Below are 20,396 nucleotides of genomic sequence, written 5' to 3'. Positions count from 1 at the left end.
GAAGTTGCCTCTCTTGAAGAACTGATCTGCTGGCAGGAACAGCCATCAGCACATGGCTGTCCAGAAACACTGTCCTCTCAGCAGATGAGTGGAGCCTTGCTGAGCCCAGAAGGACGACTGGCTGGTTGGGGAGAGAAGAAAAATCAGGGGGAGTGAGAAGAAAGAGGAGGGGAGGGGATGGAAGGAAGGAGTGATACTTGGAAAGTTCAAAGGCTTTGAACAAATATAAGGCTTTATGATGTCCTCGTCTTTGTTTTTCCACTCGAGTTGATACCTGAAAGCAGAAGCAACCAAGACCATATAACCTTGTATTAGTCTCAGGTGTACAACGTAATGATCTGATACACGCATGTATTGTGAAATGATCACCCCAATAAGTTAACATCGGTCCCCACCCATAGTTATAATTCTTTTCTTTCACTGAGAACTGTTTAAATCTACTCTTAGCGACTTTCAAATATGTGATATAGTATCATTAACTCCAGTTTCCAGGCTGTACTGGACATCCCTAGGACTTACTCATCTTAAAACCCGGAAGTCTGTACCTTTTGACCACCTGCACTCATTTCACACACCCACCCCATCTCACCTGCGTCTGGCAACCACCCATCTGTTCTCTGTATCTGTGAGTTCATTGTTTTCAAAAAATTCCACATATAAATGAGATCATACAGTATTTGTCTCTTCCCGCCTAACTTACTCCACTCTGCGTGATGCCCTCAAGGTCCATCCATGTTGTCACAAATGGCAGGATTTCTCATGGCTGATTTATTTCCCATTGCATATATTTGATCACCTTTTCTTTATCCATCTGTCCATCGATGGACAGACACTTAGGTTGCTTCTGTATGAATGAATAGTGCTGCAGTGAACATGGGGACGTGCATATCTTTTTGAATTAGTGTGTTTCTTCCCTATGGACAAATAGCCAGAGGTGAAACTGCTGGATCATATGGTAGTTCTGTTTTTAGTTCTTTGAGGGAACTCCATACTGCTTTCCACAGTGGGTACATCGATTTGGGCAACTTTTTTTTTTTTTTTTTTTTTTAGATTCAAACAACCATACATTTTATTTAAATTCAATTTTCCAACATATAGTATAACACCCAGTTTGGGCAACTTTTTAAAAGACTGCAGATTTCTGGGCTGCATCCTGGCAAGAGTCTGAGTCATGTATGAGGTGGGCCCTGGGAATCTGTATGTAAAGTTTCTCAGCTGATTCAAAGCCCAGTCAAGATGGAGAACGGCTGTTAGGTATCTCCTTCTTTCTCCCACCCCTTGGCCTCAAGACCTCAAGGACTCAAGTGTCCCCTTCCTGTTCCACTCTTGGTTTATGATAAAACCTTTTGACATACCAGCTGTGTGGTTAGGAAAGAGCTTTTAACTCACTTTTAATGAGTTGTATGACAGGTTTTGCTGAAGGTGGGGAACTCTCCCAAACATAGGTCAACTTTGCCCCAACATGGCTACAAACTGAACCCAGTCCTTCCCTGACCAGCAACTAGGACAGCCTCCATATCCATCTCCAGAATGTCTTTCCCAAGAAAGCTTGAGAAAGAGTGTGAGTGGCTTGGTATCATTATGCTGGCGGCCTGTCCGGAAGCCAAGCAGGAGGGTATCATGTCATCAGGTAAGACTGGCCATCCATTGGAGCTCATGGGTGGCTCAGTTGGTTGAGCATCTGACTCTTGATTTTGACCTCGGTCATGATCTTATGGGTTGTGGGATCGAGCCCTATATGGGTCTCAGCACTCAGCGGGGAGTCTGCTTAAAGATTCTCTCCTTCTACCTCTCTCCCCACTCTCTCTCTCTCTCTCAAATAAATAAATAAATCTTAAAAAAGAAAAAGACTGGCCATCCATGTCCATGGTTCACATTCTGGAGCAAGGGCAGATAAAGGCAGGACAAGACTTCTGGTGGACAGTTCAGGTGCTCCAGCGGTCATCATTCCAACTACTGCCTTCTTTCTCCAGATACATTTAAAGGCCACCAGAGAAATAAGACAGGAGGAAGCAGGAGCACAGAGCCTGCTGGAATGGCCACAGAAGTGTCAGCTAGAGGTGAAGGGGTCTAAGAGGTACAGACTTCCAGTTATAAAGTAAATGAGTCTTGAGGATGTAACATACAGCAGTGGGAAATAGTCAAGACTATTGTAATAACTTTGTATGGTGACAGATGGCAACTAGACTTATTGTGGGGACCATATCATAATGTATAAACAGATCACTATGATTACACCTGAAACTAACAAGATATTGAATGTCACTTATGCTGCAATTTAAAAAAAGTGTCAGCCAGTTGCCCTGGCCCCAGCAAGACCAGCTTCAGCTTCTCGCCTCCCATCTGGGCTTGGCCATGCCCCCAGTTAATATTTATTGAGCTTCTACTATGAACCAGGCATTGAGCTGAATGCTTCCCATGCATTAATACCTTACTGAGTCTTCACAATCAACCCATGAGATAAACATTTCTATTATGCCCGTTTTACAGATGTGGAAAGTGAAGGCCAGACTATACAACTTCCTTGTGGAAATAACAAAGATCAGCCAGATGAAGACAAACACAATTTTTATTCAGAGCTTGCTACAGCGAGAGAGTCAGCCATTCTCACCCTTGTTTGTCAGAGACTCCCAGGCAGGCCAGGGACTGGGGGTGCCTCACGGTGGACAAAAGGGAAGGCACAGGTGTTCTTCAGTTGGGGGCGGTTGGCATGGAGAAGCAAGCATCTTATGTGATTGATTTGGGAATGTCTTTGGCCCTCTCTGGTTGGTCCTGAGTTGCAAAGGGGAGAAAATAGGAAGCTGGCAGTATGACCAAGTCATGATGGTCCCGGGCTCGTTGCTTCAGAGACCGTGGGTCAGAGTTCCGATGTCATCTACAGCCTGGCCATTGTCCATTTGCATCTCAGTCCCTCAACCCTGAAGGCTCCAGTTCTCGTCCATCCCTACAAATACGCTCTTCTTGCCAGAGTAAAATCTCGGTCACAATTCCAATGCCAAGTCTGTGCTAAGATTTCTGCAGGCTCCCCTTGGCACACACCAAGATGTCCGCTCCTCTGAACTGCCTAGCACTACTCTTTATTCTGCTTTGTAGTGGAGTTATAAGAACTCGAGAGCAGCTATGTGCTGAATGTGTCCTGCAGACTCTGGAGGCTGCCTGGAGGCTTGTTTGGAGCCTACCATGTCTCCAAACTGCCTGGAGGCTTGTTTGGAGACATGGAAGGCTGTTCTATCCCCACCTGCAGAATGAGTGCCCCTCCCCACAGCTGGCAATGACCCACGGAGCAGAGTGGGGCTGATACTGAGGGAGTGGGTCTCAAACCACTTTTCAGTGGCTTTGGCTCTCATTGCTCTCTGCCAGGTGACACTCCCTTACTGGCTACCTTCCTTTGCCTTATATCGCCTCTTTGTTCTCTTGGGGATACTCCCTGTACTTCCCACACATAATCTTTGCACTCAAATCTTTGTCTTGGGGTCTGATTCTGGGGAAAACCCCAAGTAGAAAGAGCTTATTATCCCCATTTTATAGATGAATGAAACTGAGGCTCAGGCAATGACATATCTCAAGGTCATACAGCTTACAAACTAGGATTGGTACTAAACTCATTTGGCTCTTGATTTGTGAGCATGTGTGTGTTATTTTCTCCCTAATTCTCTGAAGCCAGAGACCATCTTTTTCATTTCATAGCCTTGTGCAATAATGTTTGGTTGAATTTTTTTTTAAACTGAATCCAGCTGTGCACGAATGTTTTACAAAGCTCATATCAGAACTTCCAAGAGCAGCCCAAGATCTCTCCTAGGATGCCCTGGACTCAGGCTGCCTTTAGACTCTCCAATGGGCCACTCAGGATGTTCTCTGGGGCACACTATTGTTCATACCCAGACCCCTGTCCCTCCAGGAAAAGAATAGGCAAGATACGATCACCTTCAAAGGGAAAATCACATTTTATTTGAATTGTTTTTTGAGCAAGTGTGTCCACACTCTTGACATCTAAATCACATGGTACCTTATACATAGTGGGGGAAAAAACATCCTGGATTCCCTCTCCCTGCCCCAGGGCGCCCCCTCCATCTTCTCATCCTCCAAGTGTAGGGAAAGACCAGCTTTAAAGGCACCACAGGTCCTTCTCCCCCAAAGCAGCACAGAGCAAGCCATGCCACAAAGCAGAACGCCTTCTCCAAACCATATCTTCACAAAGAAATTTAAAAACTACTGAGGCTGGCCCCTCATCTTGATCCGCCACGTCCATTTCTTAAAAGATTTTATTTATTTATTCGTGAGAAGTACAGAAGACAGAGGGAGAAGTAGGCTCCTCACAGGAAGCCCGATGTGGGACTTGATCCCAGGACCTTCGGATCACTACCTGAGCCAAAGGCAGATGCTCTACCACTGAGCTACCCAAGCGACCCCCTCCAGGTCCATTTCATTACAGAAACCAACAAGTCCTTCTAAACTTCATTAATCACATTCCATGAGATGCGTGCAAGGAAGGCCAGGATCTGGTAGTGCGTGTGGCAAAAGAGCGCTATATTTTCTCGGATTTTTATTCATCTGGGATTCTTGAACTGGGACAAGCTTGGGGCATCTGCAATGTTATGAAGAGCCGCAGCTGTTAAAGGTCATCCATGCCCAGACAGACAGACAGATAGACAGCCCACAGGTCCCACTGCAAGACCAGAGGACCTACAGAAGCCAGTTGTAGCCTAAGCTTTTAGGTGCAAGCCGAGTTTGTCTGCAGATTGGGCCTTATGTTCCTGGGTTCTGACGGAGCCTGGGAAGCAGAGAACGGCCAGCACTAGCTCAGGAGGAGGACCAACAGCGGCCACCACCTTCCTTCTGGGAGTTTCTCCAGCTCAGGGAAAGCAAGGGGCCCAGGACACTTGGAGTGGTTGCTCAGTCCGCCAGAGCAGGCCTGCCCTACCCTGGGTTTTTTAATAGACTGATGCTAGGGAAAAGGACATTAGCTCTCCCCGCTCTCACTACTGGTTCACAGGCCCCAGGCTGAGGGCTGGGTAGTGCTTAGATGGAGGTGCTGTTGGCAGGGTACCTCTGCACCAGGGCTTTGGTGCTCATTGCCCTGACCCCAGGAGACACCTTCTTCCTCCTGGCCTCTATGTTCTTCATCAACTTCTGGACCCAGTGCAGCTGGGGATCGCCACAGAACTTCTGGTTCTTCTTGGTGGTGAAGCTGTGGGAAGGGTGACAGGGCACACTTGAGAGCTGGCAGGAACCTCAGACCACTTCACTAGATGAGAAGGTAGGTGTTGAAACCCACAGAGGGCAAGCTGCTGCCCGGAGCCTCCTAGCCAGCGCCTGACACATGGCCTTCTCTCTATGTGTCTGCATTTCTGTCCATCAGTTGTTTATGCTCGACAGCCTTCCTGTCAGATGAGGGAGGCCCAGCCTTGCTTTTAAATAATGCTGAATCTATGGGCACCTGGGTGGCTCAGTCAGTGAAACATCTGCCTTCGGCTCAGATCCTGATCTCGGGGTCCTGGGATGGAGCCCCACATTAGGCTCCCCACAGGGAGCCTGCTTCTCCCTCTACCTATGTCTCTGCCTCTCTCTCTGTGTCTCTCATGAATAAATAAATATACTCTATATTAAAAAAAAGATAATGCTAGGTCTGAAGATACAAAATCTCTACCCACAGAGAGGAGAAGAGAGGAGAAAATGCATTGAAAGTCCCCATGAATAAAGGCAGATAGCTCCAGTTCACATGCCATGCGAGGAAACATGACTAATATAGGTGCCAGAGCAGGGAGGAGGCGGTGGGATGCCCTCTGCCAAGCCGGCTCTGAGCTAGGGGGTGCTGGGCTAGGGAACTGGCTTTGGTGCCAGTGGGCAAAATTATTACTAATACCAATGTCACATTTCTACAGTAGGCCACTGTTACCAAGTGAGTTCACACTTGCTGCCTTGTGTGAGAGGCAGCTGTGAAGTTATCTGGAGTCCCAGTGACCTTGAGCAGGTCACCTTTCTGGACCTCAGCTGTTCTCTGTAAAATGGGAATAATCATAGCTAGCTCACAGAATGGTCGAGAGGGTTAGTTAAGACAATGTTATATGCCCCGGGATCCCTGGGTGGCGCAGCGGTTTGGCGCCTGCCTTTGGCCCAGGGCGCGATCCTGGAGACCCGGGATCGAATCCCACATCGGGCTCCCGGTGCATGGAGCCTGCTTCTCCCTCTGCCTGTGTCTCTGCCTCTCTCTCTCTCTCTCTCTCTCTCTCTCTCTATCATAAATAAATAAAAAAAAATTTTTGAAAAAAAAAAAAGACAATGTTATATGCCCCAAACAGTGCCTCATATATGTGTGATGCTCAAGAAATGATGGTTGCTTCAGTTCTCTTCCCAATCTCATGGGGGAGGTACCCGAGGCTTGGGGAGGTGGGGTGGCTCCCCCAGGATTAGAGAGCCAGGTCCTCCTGATTTTACCCCTGGGTGACCTTGGAGGCTCACTCCCCCCTCTCCTGCCAGGTGTCCAGGAAGAAGGAGATACTCACACCACTCCTGCTTTAGGACAGACGCTCCCATTGAGCATCTGGTAGGTAACCACTCGGTTCTCCGGAACTTTCTTGGAAATGAAGAACATGCAGCAGGAAGAGGGGATGGACACAGAGCCTAAAACACAGCAGAGAAGAGAGCTATGTTCTTTTCCAGCCTCCCTGAGACTCTGGGCTTTGGAGCCCAAGCACACTCCCTACATTAACACCTCCAACCCAGGCACTGTGCTGCCACTCCTCAGCATCTCCTTCCAACCCAGCCTGGTTGCTCCTCTCCCCTTTGCTGTGCCGTCTCAGCCATGTTCTTGGCATGACTGACCCACCTGACAGCCCTGGGGTACAGTTGGAGGTCTTACCTGCAGGATCGATGCAGTGGGCACACAAGGTCACAAGCAGGAGGCTAACCACAAAGGTTGCAAGGCCTGCCATTTGCTGGAGAAGGAGTTCAGGACCTAGAGCTGGGGTGTGGGAAGAGAGGGCCACAGTTCCTTTCAGACCACCCCAACCTCCTGCTGCCTTTTATAGGGGCAGTTAGGAGGAAACATGCACTGATGGAACCTCCCCCAACCCCTCCAGGCTGCCTTGAAAGTCCTAGAGGCTTATGAATTCTGCCAAGAGGAAGTTGTTGCCTAGCTGAGTCAGGGGTTATGTGGGTTATGTGGTTTCTAAGAAAGGCTGGAGGAGGAGAGGATTGCCCAGCTTAAGTGAAGCAGAGAATTGGATGAGTAGTTAGAAGGCTGATGAGGATCCCTGGTGTGCTGTTCATTCCCTGTGGGATTCTGGATAAGTCACTCACCTTTCTGAACTTTAGTTTCTTTGGGCAAAAATGGGGAAAGTCACCCTATCTCCTTGCTTTCATTCATTCATTCATTCATTCATTCCCCAAGTCTGTTTTTTGGTGGAGGAGGGGCAAAGGGAGAGGGAAAGAGAGAATCTCAAGCAGGCTCCATGCCCGGAGGGAAGGCTGATGTGGGACTCAATCTCACAACCCTGAGATCATGACCTGAGCTGAAACCAAGAGCCAGACACGAAACTGACTGAGCCACCCAGGTGCATTCACCTGAGTTGACATATACCAACTCTTATTAGGCACGTGCTATGTTCCAGACTTCCAGTGGGGACGTGGATACGTGAGCAAGTGTACGGAATAAACTGTTACAGGTGCTGATTGAGCAGACATGGAGCTTCAACAACATCTCATTGTCCATATGTCCTTGGACCCCTTCACCCTGTTCACACACACTGGCTTTTGATGGCCTTGGGTTTCTAGTGCCAGAGCCACCTATCCAGCAGGCTCCCCACAAAAATGGGAAGTACCTAGAAACTTACATCCTTGGGGCAGACTTTGACATATGTCTGCTGGAGGGATACAAACTCCAGATACAGCATGACCTACACTACTTCCTGAGATCCCGACTGGGTCAAGCCAGTTCCTCTCTGTGCAGCTGACCCTGCTGATCCCTTCCCTTCTTCTCTGCTTCCCCTCTGTCCTGTTGGTTCCCCCTGAAACCATTGCCTAATGAAACACTTGCCCCTGAATCCTCCTTTCAGGGTCTGTTCTGAGGACCCCAACCTGAGACAAGGGGTATAGGTGAGGAGGGGGAACATTGAAGGAATTGGCCAGTGTTTTGCTGGAAGGAAAGTAGGGAATGCACTTGATGTTGATGACTGTGCTGAGGTTTGGACAGTGAAAGGGACTGGTAGCTCCAGGAGGGCTTTGTAGATCATAATGAGCAGTGCTGCTCATAGAGACTGAAGTGACCTTGTCAGACAGAGAGGAATATGGTACCCACTTCACTCTGTCCTCCTTTCCAGGATCCCAGGCTGGGACCCCCTATTTGAACTTTTATCACTGCTGCTTCAAGTCCCAACCCCTCCTTCCAATGCGCTCCATTCTACTTCTCACGGAAATACTCGGCTTCCTGCCTTCCCTGCTCTGGTCATCCAGGACATGCAGCAACACATGGGCGTAGGAGCACAGTGTCACACGTCACTCAGATGAGGTTGTATGTCTGTGTCTCCCATGTGACCATGAACACCAAGATCAATGTCCCATTTTCATGCCCAAAAATTCCCAAGCAGATCACCTATTGCATGGCCAGTGTTTATAGAATGAATATATGATGGACCAACTCTGAGTTGCTCTCCCCTAGACCAAGGACTCCCATGTGGTCTCTGCCCAGCACCACTGGGATCAGTGTGTACATGGGGGAGTCAGTAGGCAGGTCCTCTGATGGGGGCCAGGCCAGGAGCACCTGATCTTTTCATTGCTCTTCTTCCGGGAGTGAAAAATACTGAGTGCCCCCCTCAACTCCTCACCAGTTTTATACCTTCCCCTCAGCAGCCTTCAGTGATGACCCTCACCTGGCAGAGTATGGAGGACATTGAATGAGATGCCTTTTATACACTCAGGGGCTTTGCATGATTCCATCTGATGATACACGTTCAAAGATTTGCTTCTCAACAATTCAGAGGGAACTTTCTGAGTCAAGGGTACTAGGACAGTGTATGGCAGGAGAAGGAAAACATCCAGCAGAAGCAGCATGCAGGAGAAGAATGAGGACAAGGCTGAACAGGGCGGGAAGCCCATGCTGTCGCATGTTGCAACCCCAGTGAGCAGCATGGCAGAGGTCATTGAGTGGGAGGGTTTTGGGTGGGGTGCTTCACCCCAATTAGGAACATCCTTTACAGGCCAAAGTCCATTCTTTTGCTTCTCTCTCTCTCTCTCTCTTTCTTTCTTTGAGAGAGAACATGCATGTGCTGGTTGGGGAGAGGGGCAGAGGGAAAGGCTCAATTGACTGAGCCTCCCAGGTGCCCCATTTTCCTCCAAGGCCCTTTAAAAAAAATGCCCAGTCAAAAAAAAATGCCCAGTCTTGGGGCACCTAGGGTGGCTCAGTTGGGTGAACATCTGGACTCTGGGTTTCGCCTCAGGTCATGATCTCATGAGTCATGGGATCAAGCCCTGGGTAGGGCTCCATGCTCAGCAGGAATCTGCTTGAGGATTTTCTCCCTCTGTTCCTCCCCCTGCTCCAATAAATAAATAAATCTTTAAAAACAAAACACCCCCCAAAACAAAAACAAAAAAATAAAACAAAACACCCAGTCTTGATGCTTTATCTGGGGAAGGCAGGGATTATCAACCCCATTTTCCAAAGGGGGAAAAACTGAAATCTACAAGTGCTAAATGACTAGATAACATTGTAGAGTCTCTTATCCTTGCTCCCAAAATGGGAACTTAAACCTTTCCATCTTGAAGAGGTGGAATCCAACAGCCAGAGTGATCTTTACATTTAAAGTAAGAGCAAAAGAGAAGGTGGTTCTATGAAAACAGAATAGAAAGGGAGAACTCAGAAAGAAGGAAGAGGAAAAGGAGGAGGAGGGGAAAGAGGGAAGGGAATGGAGGAGCAGAAGAGGAGGGCCAGAGAGCAGCAGGTACAGACAGAGCAGACTTGAGGAAATGAGCTGGAGAGGAAAGAGGAGAAATAAGAGGGGCTCTGTGAAGTGCCCTGAACCCCACCTGGCTCCAGCTCAGACTCTGCCCCTTGCCCACCATAGTTTCTCCCTCTGAGAAGTGGGATGTGGTTGGATTTGCATTTCCCCAAGTGTGGCAGCCACATTACCATGTGAGACAAAAATGGGCATATTTCACTTTAATTTAAATATATCTTATTATAGCTACCCTCTAAGATAAGGGGTTTTATATTTATGGAATCAATATCAGATTTTCCCAGAAGTAAAAAATATGAGTTTACAAAATAGAATAAAGTAGGTAACAGGACAAATAGTGTGTACATATGACAAAAATTGTGATGATGAAACCTGGGAAACCTGGCCAAGGTGCCCTCTGAGGTCTCTCCCCTCCCTTGTGGATCCAGGGAGCAGGAGGTTGGAGGCTAAGTAGGCATGAGGGAGGAGAGGAGCAGGTGAGGAAACAGAGCCGTGCCTGGCAGTGAGCAGGGAGCAGTGGTCCTGCCCTCATGGGATGGCACCAAGAGCAACTGTCCTGGTTGCCACTCCTGAATGAGTCACCCAAGAATAATGATGTAGCACCAAACCCAAAAGTGCAAGATGCAGGTCAATGGACAGTAACCAAGGGGGTGAGGGGACTCCAAGACACATCCCAGTGAGAAACGACTGGAAGAAGTGGGCTGTTAGCTTCAACAAGAAATGGCTTCAAACACTTGAAAACATGTCCCAGAAAGACAGGGTTGGCCCTGATGGCCCCAAATAGTCCAAAAGTAGGTGGTTGTGTGGGTAGGGTGTGGTGGATCAGGCAGGAGGGCAGCAGAGGAGCAGAGCACAGCTTGCCTATGAAGTTGCTAAGTGCTTCAGATCTCTCCTCTCCATGAATCCACACTCATCCCCAAGGCAACTGAGGCATAGAGGTCAGGAAAAGGCAGAGCTGGCATTTGAACTACATTCTGTGTGAATTCAAGGTTCATATATTGTCTCTCACCTGGGAGCTCAGCCTTGATCCTGTAGGCAGTGGGGCCACCCAAGGTTTGGATGTGCAGAGTTAGGTCAGATCTGTGCTCTAGTGGTATGATTGGATCCACTGGTAGGTGTGGTAGGAAGGGACTGGAGCAGGAAGGCTGGTTGGAGGCTATATTGTAGCTGTCCAGGGGAGGGAGAATGAGAGACTGGGGCAGGCGCCAGGAGAGGTTCATTTGGCTCCATTCCACATATGAGATCTACCTGAAGTGCCTGAGGGAGAGGGAGATACAGAATCTGAGGTGCCCCCTGGTGCATTACAAAATGTGGATGAGAAGCACCTGCAGGTTACCTAAGACCCACTTCTTGGAAATCAGCCCAGAACCCACCATTTTAAGCCTCTCCCTAACCCCAGTAGCCATGGCCTAGAAGCACCACCTTCTGGATTTGAGTGTCATCTGCCAGGATTGAAATCGTTGCTCAGCTCTTTAACTGCATTACCCATATTACTTAATTCCTCTGTGCCTTATTATTGATGTTCTCAGTCATAAAATGGGAAATAACAATATTCATCTCATGGACTATTATGGGTATTAATAATATTCATCTCATGGGTTATTATGAGTATTGAACATAATAATTCATGTCAAGTGCTTAGCTCCCAGTCTGGCATAGATCAAGTGACCCCTGCCAGGTGGCCATTCTTATTTTTATTACAACAATTTGTTTACAAGCCAATGAGATAACTAAATCATCCACAGGATCTTCCGTGAACTTTAATATAGAGTTGCGTTTAATCTAATCTTTACAGTAATGACCCTGTACTGTAGATATTATAATATCATTGTACAGAGAGGTGAAGCAACTTGCTCATGGTCACACAATCACTGATCTCACTGCTGGTTCACAGCTGAAACCTCAACTGCCATATAAGGTGCTAAAAATATGAGAGAAGTAAGGGAATGAAAGTCTAAGAAAGAGAAGGAAATGGACAAGCTTATCCTAAAATTCATACAGAAATGCAAGGAACCTAGAATATCAAAATAATTTTGAAAAAGAAGAATGAAGTTATAGAGCTAACACTTTCCACTTTCACAGGTTACCACAAACTAAAGTAATCAAGATGGTTTGGGTATGGGCATAAGGATAGACATACAGATCAATGGAATTTAGAGTCTAAAAATAAACCCTCACGTTTACAGTCAATTGATTTTTTATAAGCATGCCAGAGCCATTTAATGGAAAAAGGATAGTCTTTTCAACAAATGATACTGGGACAACTGGATATCCACATGCAAAAGAATGAAGTTGGACCCACTCCCTCACACCATATATGAAAATTAACTCAGCATAAATGTAAGAGTTAAAACTATAGAACTTTTAGAAGGAAATGTGGGTGTAAATCTTTATGACCTTGGATGAAGTAACAGTTTCTTTGATATGATATCAAGATCCAAGCAAGCACAGAAAAAATAGTTAGACTTTACTAAAATCAAAACTGTGTGAGTTAGAGGATACTACCAAGAAGGTGGAGAGCCCACTCACATGGTGGGGGAAAATATTTGGAAGTCATCTGATAGATAGTCATCAGTATCCAGATAGATTCTTCAGAAAATTCTTAGAACTTCATGATGAAAAGAAAAATAATCCAATTTTAAAAGAAACAAAGAATTTGACTAGATATTTCTCCAAATAAAATATATGGATGTCCAATAAATATATGAAAAGATAACTCAACACCATTACTCATTAGGAAAATTCAAATCAAAACGACTTCACATGGATGGCTATGAAAAAAAAAAGGAAAATATTGGCAGTGAAATGGGAACTCTCATACATTGTTCCTGGGAATGTAAGATTGTGTAACCATAGTGGAAAAGTTTGAAAGTTCCTCAAAAAGTCAAACACAGGGTTACAATATGATGCAACAACTCAACCCCAAGGTACATACTCTAGAGAACGGAAAACATGTTCACGCAAAAAGTTCCCAATGAACATTCACAGCAGCATTATTCATAGTAGCCAAAAAATGTAAACAATCCAATATTCATCAGAGGATGAATGTTTAAACAAAACTGGCATCTCTACACAGTGGAATTTTACTCAGCTATAAAGAGAAATGAAGTGTACAGACACATTCTTTGTAAGCAAAAGGTGTCAAACACCAAAGGTCATACAGTATAGGATTCCATTTACAAGAAATGTTTAGAATGGGTTAATCCATAGAGATTTACAGTGGATCAGTACGTGCTAGGGGCTGGGAGGAAGAAGATTGAGAGATATGAGATTTCTTTTTGAGGTGATAGAAATGTTCTAGAATTAAGTAGTGTGAGGGTTGTAGCAATTGTGCCATTCAACTGTACACTTTAAAGGCATCGGGACACACCTGGGTGGCTCAGTTGGTTAAGTGTTGACTCTTGGTTTCGGCTCAGGTCATGATTTCAGGGTTGTGAGATCAAGCCCACACGTGGGACTCTGCTCAGCATGGAGTCTGCTTGAGATTCTCTCTCTCCCTCTCTCTCCCCCTCTTCTCTTCACCCCACTTGCATTCTCTCTTAAATAAATAAATAAAATCTTTAAAGGCATTAAAATAATGAATTTTATGTTATGTGGATTTTATCTCAACTAAAAACTAAGGAAATAAGTAGAGAGCAGAAGCTAAGGAAACTTATAAAATATTTGCTCAAATGGTAGGGACTTCGTGGCTTTATTGAGACCACACCCAAAGACTTCACCTGCCTTCTTCCTGTGGCCTGACTTTGATCCAACAGTCTGACTTATCTAATTGAACCTGAGAGGGCAGGGGGAGGTGGGGACAGTGGGTTTTCCCCCAGTCCTTCCCCTACCCTGCACAAACTTCCTGGCAAGCAGGCAGAAAAGGAAACTTTCTTTGATGGGTTTCCTGGCTGTCTTCAGGTCCCACTCACTCTCTTTTTTTTTCTTCCCCAATCCCTCCTCAGGCCTCTGCACCTCCTTTTGCTGCTGGAAAAAGGCATTGAAACTATGGACAGGGGGAAGGAGAGAATGAATTCAAGGATATTGGAATAGAATTAGATGTAGCAGTGATATATGCAACCACTTAGAAACAATGACATGCCAGGAGCAAAGAGCATAGCTCAAAACATTGCTTCTTGGAAAAGCACCTGATTCTAGTCCTGGAGCAGAAAAAATAGAGCCTGGAACATCTTTCTGGGCCAGAAAGTAACAAAGTGCTCCAAGAATCATGGGGATATGTCAAAAGGACAGAGGAGGCAGTTTTCAAGGGCTCACACTGGCCAAACCTGGGACAATCCAATTAGTAATAATGATAGTGATGTACTGAATAAAATAAAAATCCATAAATAAATATGTTTTGGGTTGAATTGTGACCTCCCTCACCCCCACCCACCTTCCACCAAAAAGAATGTGTATTGGAGCCCTAATCACATGCTAGGATGTGATCTTATTTGGAGACAGGGTCTTTGCAGAGATAACCAAGTTAAAATGAGATCAGTAGGGTAGGCCCTAATCCACAATGATGGGTGTCCCAATAAAAAGGAGAAAATTTGGACACAGCTACTGACATGCACTGAGAGGAGATTTTGTGAAGACCCATGGGGAGGAGGTGGCCATTCATAAGCCAAGGAGAGAGACTCAGAGCAGAACCTTCCCTCACAGCCCTGAGGAAGAACCACACTTTGATCTTGGACTTCTAGCCTCCAGACTGCGAGACAGTACATTCCTGTTAAGTTCCTTTCAGCAACTGTAGCAGACCAACACAGGGGAAGCTCCATCCTGCAGTAGGATGCCAACTAATAAGCAGAGAAGAAATGGTAGAGCTAGAAAATCATCCAAGGACGCTAAAGCTCGAAGGTGGAAGTATGATGGGAAATGGGGTATTTCCATTGTCTCAGTGTGTCTCCTCACAAATTCTAGCTAATTATGAACAGAAAATCAGTAACTCAATAGTGAAGAAAACTGGAGGACATTAAAACAAACAAAAAAAAACTCATGTGAGTTTCCTAATAAGGTTCAAAACCAGACTGAGCATCAAGGAAAGGAACAACTATGGTATGTTGGAATGTGCTAGTCACAGACCTGCTAAAAACCATCTGGATGAACTCAAGCAAATCAATCACTTCTCTCAAGCTTGAATTTCCTCATCTCTGAAAAGCAGTGGGGTAGGATGTAGACTCACATGGTCATAAGAATCCAAAGAAATTAGGGATGTGAGAGCTTTCAGTAAACTTCAAAGCATGGCAGACCTGCATGTTATTACCATTCAGTGGGAATCAGATAAGCCCATTTCAGGCATTAAACAGTAGAGGAGCAAATATTTGGGGTCAGCAGGGTCTTTCTGTGCCCCTAAAATTGGATTTTCAAGGCAATCTGGCTCTGCTGACTCTTGAATGGACTTTAATGAAGAAGGAAAATGACTTGAATATATATCCAGCAATACCAGGGTTGTCTTGGGACTCCTGGGTGTCTCAGTAGTTGAGCATCTGCCTTGGGCTCAGATCGTGATCCTGGGGTCCTGGGATCAAGTCCCATTGAATGCTGCTGTACGCCAGGTGCCTTGCTCACCCTAGGCACACGAGGGGAATTCTGTATAGGGGCTTTCCTCAAAGTACTCACCCTGGGCAGTGAGAGACAAACCAATTACGGTACAGGTTGTAGGTACCCACATGGAGGAGGTACACCTGGCCACACTAGATAGCAGAAGAGGTCAGAGAACATGTTTTGGAAGAGATGCCTCCTGAACTTAAGGCTGATTGATGTGGGAGGGTATGGGAGGGTAGCAGTGAATACCTGGTAGGGAGGAGTGTTCCAAACCCTGGAGGCCACAGGTATGAAGTCAAAGAGGAGAGGTATCTTGGTCAAGTCTGGAGTTTTACAGAAATCACTCTGGCGGTAGGCAGCCAGTGTAGGGAGACTGTTGTGAAGACTATGGGAAGGTTGCAGTGAGGGAGAGGTGGAGGCAATGGGGGTGGGAGGAGGGGATGGTATTGAGAACTATTCAGAAAATGGATTTGACAAGATTTAGTACCCTGGTGGTTGAGGAAGGAGAAGGAGGTGGCCAGGATACCACTCAGGTTTCCAACTTGGGTGTGCAGTGGGGATGGGGCCATTCGAGGAAGAGCAGAATCCACCAGGAAAACAAGTCTGGGTGAAAGTTATTTGGGGCTGTGGTGTTCAGAGTCATGGTGTCTCTTGTAGAGACTTCGAGAAGGCGGCAGACCCAAAGAGATTGCACAGGTTAAATGCCTCACCCCAGCCCACCCCAGGCATGGACAGTATAGTGCCATGAAAATGGTGCACCCCTACAGGCAGACATTCCTGGGTTGGTTCCCTGTTCCTACTTGCTTTCTTGGTGGCACCAGGCAAGGCATTGAACTTCTTGGAAGCTCAGCACATTTTCTGTAAAATGGGGATGTGAAAGCCCATCGCCCAGGATGGTGGGGGGGAGGGGGATGGTCCTTGAGCCTCAATAAGGCACTCTATCCCAGGCCAGCCTTCTGGTAACAAGTTGCCACCAGACCAGACCAGAATCCTTTCTGCTATTTCCTTAAAGACTCACTTGGCTCCTTTGAAATCTTACTTGATCCTCTTAAGGTCTCCATTTCACAGGGAAGGAAATGAGCCTCAGAGAGGCTTCATGACTTGCTCAAGACCCTGAAGCCATAATGCAGCCAGGGTAGTCCTATGTCTTGTTGATAAAGAACCTGTACCCTTGCCATGGTGGCAGGTGGACCCAGGATGCTGTGTGGCACTGTTTCCTTAGTAGCTCTCAAATGCATCTTTTCCTGTCCACTCTCCCTGCCACCCCATCTGCTCAGGCTCCATCAGCTGTTCCTGGATTCCTGCCTCAACTTCCTAACCAAAGATGGCTGAAGATGGATAGTGTCTGGGGTTTGAAGCAGTGGAAATGACAAGAGGGTGCCAGGAAGACAGGGAGGCACAGGGGTGGGGAGCAAAGGGGATTCAGGAAGGCAGGCTCAGGGTGTTACTGGTACCTGTGGTACCCTCCTTCCTCACCATCAAACACACACACACACACAGTCACAGAGGACTGGGAACAGAGGGTGGTCCCAGGAGCCGCTTACCTGGAGATGACAAAGGGACAACCTCAGCACCAAATGCAGAAGGGTTTCCCCTCATTTATCAGATCTGGAATGGCAAGGAGAGTGGGAAGAGAGGAGGGGCCTCCCAGCAAGGAAGGGAGCCTGTACATCCTACCTTTGATTGTCTTGGAAATTCAGGAGCCCAAGGTTCACAAAGACTTTTGCACAGTTGGCTTCATGGCAATGAACAGACTTCAACAGGTGCAGATGCAGGAGGTGGGAGGGGGGGCGTCCCCACCTGTGCCACCAGGAAAGCACAAAGAGTCCATTGCCAGGATGGACTTCTCCCCTACACACCCTAAGCCTGGTCTTGGAAGAGGCGTGGCCCTGAGTATTTCAGGAGATGAGTGGCAGCTATGAAGCAACTTGCCCTTTGATCTCCTCATGGTAGGGCTTGAAAGAGCTCAGTTTGGGGGGTGGGGATGGGGTAACTGGGTGATAGGCACTGAGGAGAGCACTTGATGGGATGACCAGTGGGTGTTATACTATATGTTGGCAAATTGAATTTAAATTAAAAAATATAATTAAAAAAAAGAAAGAGCTCAACTTAACAGAACAGTAGGGGACAAACAGCAGCTGAATCCAAGGTTGCTGCTAGCCATCTAGCCTAGTCTGCATGGTGACCTGGAACAGCTATAGACCAGAGGGGGTGTAGGGGTTCCCTTGCATGTCTCACTGTCATTGCTGCCTTCTAGATGTTGGAGATTCAAGGGGAACAGAATCAGAATTAAGAGGTAAAACTCAAGGGGGAAGATATTGGATGAGCAAAGTAATCCAGAAACAGATCTGACCATCTTGGATGATAGTGAGATTCAAGGGGGGGCATGTAAACATCTCTCGACAGAGCTCCGAGTAGGAAATTCAAGCTTCATATAAGGAAGTCCCATCAAGCTATGGGGTTCTGGGATTGAGGGAAAGACTCGTCTTAGACTCAGTGCCATTAGAGCTCAGAGTCCACTGAAATAGAGATACATACACACATAATTACAAAGGTATATGGATCAGAGAAGTTAAGAGTATGGGCTGTAGAGACAATTAGGCCTGAGATCATATTCTGGCTTTTCCAGCTTACATTTTGTCATCTGAAGTGGGGATGAAACCTTCTGCTTCCCAGGGGTACTATGGGGGAGAGAGAGAGGGAACCACTGTTCGTAATGTTCCTGGCATGGTGCCTAACCTGCAATAAAAGTTAACAAGGGTACATCATGTCTAGTGCAAGGCACCTGCCTGCCAAGGACTGTGGGAAGATGGGGCTCTGTGTTGGGGGTCAGGAAAGCTTCAGAGAAGGACAAGCAGGAGCTCCGGGGGACAAGTGGTCTGTGCTAAGTTCTGGAAGATGATGGGAATAGGTGAGGTTGAGAGGTTGGCTTCAGGGGCTGGATAGCACATGGTACCTCACCTGTCCTGGCCCAAATGCAACTGGCATATCGTTCCTTAATGTCTAGAGAAGGTCCTCCCTTCCCACATCCAATAATGTCCCTATTGTTCTTGAGTTTATTTAATAATTTTTGGACCTGTCCATTCCTCCTCAGACCCATTCTGCTGCCTCCCAGATTGACTCCCTCCAAGCTATTCAACACACAGATGCAAGAAAGCCCATCGAAAGATGCAAACCAGCCCTGGTCACTCCCCTGCCTAAGATGCTTCCCTAGTATCCCATCACCAACTATCCATTCTCATCCATTCTTCATCCATTCTCTCATCTCTGTAATTTTTACCATTTCTGCCCACCAGCCAATCTGCTATACACTTAATGGTTTTTTTTAAAAAATGGATTTTATCCGGGATCCCTGGGTGGCGCAGCGGTTTGGCGCCTGCCTTTGGCCCAGGGCGCGATTCTGGAGATCCGGGATCGAATCCCACATCGGGCTCCCGGTGCATGGAGCCTGCTTCTCCCTCTGCCTGTGTCTCTGCCTCTCTCTCTCTGTGACTATCATAAATACATAAAAATTTTTAAAAATGGATTTTATCAAAAAATATCCATGAAATTGCAGATTTAGTATACTGGTTGTATTTTCTCCAATGCACATTGAAATAAACCCATAAGTATTAAAGTAAACTCTGTGTGTGTGTGTGTGTGTGTGTGTATCATTTTGTAGCAGAAACAATCTATGTTCTGCCCATATCCCCATGTTCCTGCTAATTCAGGACATACTGGCTTGACTTCCATCTGCCATAGAGCAGGCAGACCGACTTCCAGGTGGACCTACTGGAGAGGAGAACTCAAGAACTTCACATGGAAGCAGTTGATACCAACACCAGAGATTATCAACAAACACCTTGGAAGAGCTTGATTGACAGGTAAGAGGGGACCAGTGATGTTCTGGTAAATGTTTAACAACTGGCTCTGTGGGGGAAACTGATTTGAAGCATTTACTGATTTCCATGGTATAAATACTCCTAACATGGCCAATTTCAAGCTTTCAACTTGATGTCACTGAAAGTGGAGCTGGGAAGAGATGCTCTCCCAGGTAGGTGTGAGCCTGCTTTGTGTACCACTGGATGGGGCCTCTAGGACGGCAGGCACATGGTCCTTCAGTTCTGGGAGATGCAAGGAGGGCAAGAGTGGTGTCAAGAGGGAGGTTGGAAGATATTTACTAACCTGAAGTTCACTGAAAGCCAAGTGGGTGCAGGAGGAGGAAAGGCCTCTGAGTGTGTGCACAAGGGTCCTTCAGATGGGCCACAGCTGAAGCCACATCCTAAGAAGGCAAGGAGTCCCAGGGCAGAAGGAGGGAGGAAGCCCTAACTTAATACTCGGTTTTCTTGTCTTGCCTGAGGCTAGGTCCTGTCCTGTAGAAATAGCTCCTACACAGAAGCCAAGGAAGGATCAGATTCTGCTGATCCACAAAATCTGATGGCTACGGACCTCACTAAAAGAAGAAGTGAAAGAGCATTCTTCCTGAAGAACTGGCACAGCTGGATTTCTTCCTTAAGACAGAAAAACCTGAGGCTGGAGCCATAACTCCTTCTCTGGGCTGCCCAAAGATATTGAAGTGCTAGGTCTGGAATCAGACACATGTTTCTCATTTACTTGACCACGAGACTCATGGAGTAGGATGGAATACTTGGAAAACTTTTGCTTTGGGGGTTCTTTTTTTTTTTTTTTAAAGATTTTATTGATTCATAGACACACTCAGAGAGAGGCAGAGACACAGGCAGAGGGAGAAGCAGGCTCCATGCAGGGAGCCCGACGTGGGACTCGATCCAGGGTCTCCAGGATCACACCCCAGGCTGCAGGGGGCACCAAACCACTGTGCCACCGGGGCTGCCCTGCTTTGGGGGTTCTAAGACACTATGTGTGGCAGGGAAGCCCTATGTGTTAGGAAGCTGGAGCCAGCACCCTGACACTGCCCTGTAGGGG

The 20,396-nt window shown here is 46.8% G+C and overlaps 1 protein-coding gene across 3 annotated transcripts; it reads right to left on the bottom strand.

The window, feature by feature from the left end:
• Positions 1-3,925: 3,925 nt before the first annotated feature.
• CCL24 (C-C motif chemokine ligand 24) lies at positions 3,926-17,348 on the bottom strand. Of its 3 annotated transcripts, XM_077908173.1 has the most exons (6): positions 17,151-17,348; positions 10,960-11,207; positions 6,860-6,961; positions 6,504-6,621; positions 5,048-5,188; positions 3,926-4,585 (listed from the first exon to the last, which is right to left on the bottom strand). In XM_077908173.1, the coding sequence occupies exons 2-6, from the start codon at positions 11,168-11,170 to the stop codon at positions 4,459-4,461; spliced, it is 699 nt and encodes a 232-aa protein (XP_077764299.1). In that variant the 5' UTR covers positions 11,171-11,207; positions 17,151-17,348; the 3' UTR covers positions 3,926-4,458. The 3 variants fall into 3 exon arrangements, with proteins under 3 accessions (XP_077764299.1, XP_077764300.1, XP_077764301.1); XM_077908174.1 differs by having other exon boundaries at positions 3,926-5,188; XM_077908175.1 differs by lacking the exon at positions 10,960-11,207 and having other exon boundaries at positions 17,018-17,158.
• Positions 17,349-20,396: the final 3,048 nt, after the last annotated feature.

Source organism: Canis aureus, chromosome 8, assembly GCF_053574225.1.
Source record: "Canis aureus isolate CA01 chromosome 8, VMU_Caureus_v.1.0, whole genome shotgun sequence".
Classification (NCBI taxonomy): domain Eukaryota; kingdom Metazoa; phylum Chordata; class Mammalia; order Carnivora; family Canidae; genus Canis; species Canis aureus.
The sequence above is the reverse complement of the archived record's forward strand: the minus strand, read 5'-3'. Positions and strand labels throughout refer to the sequence as shown.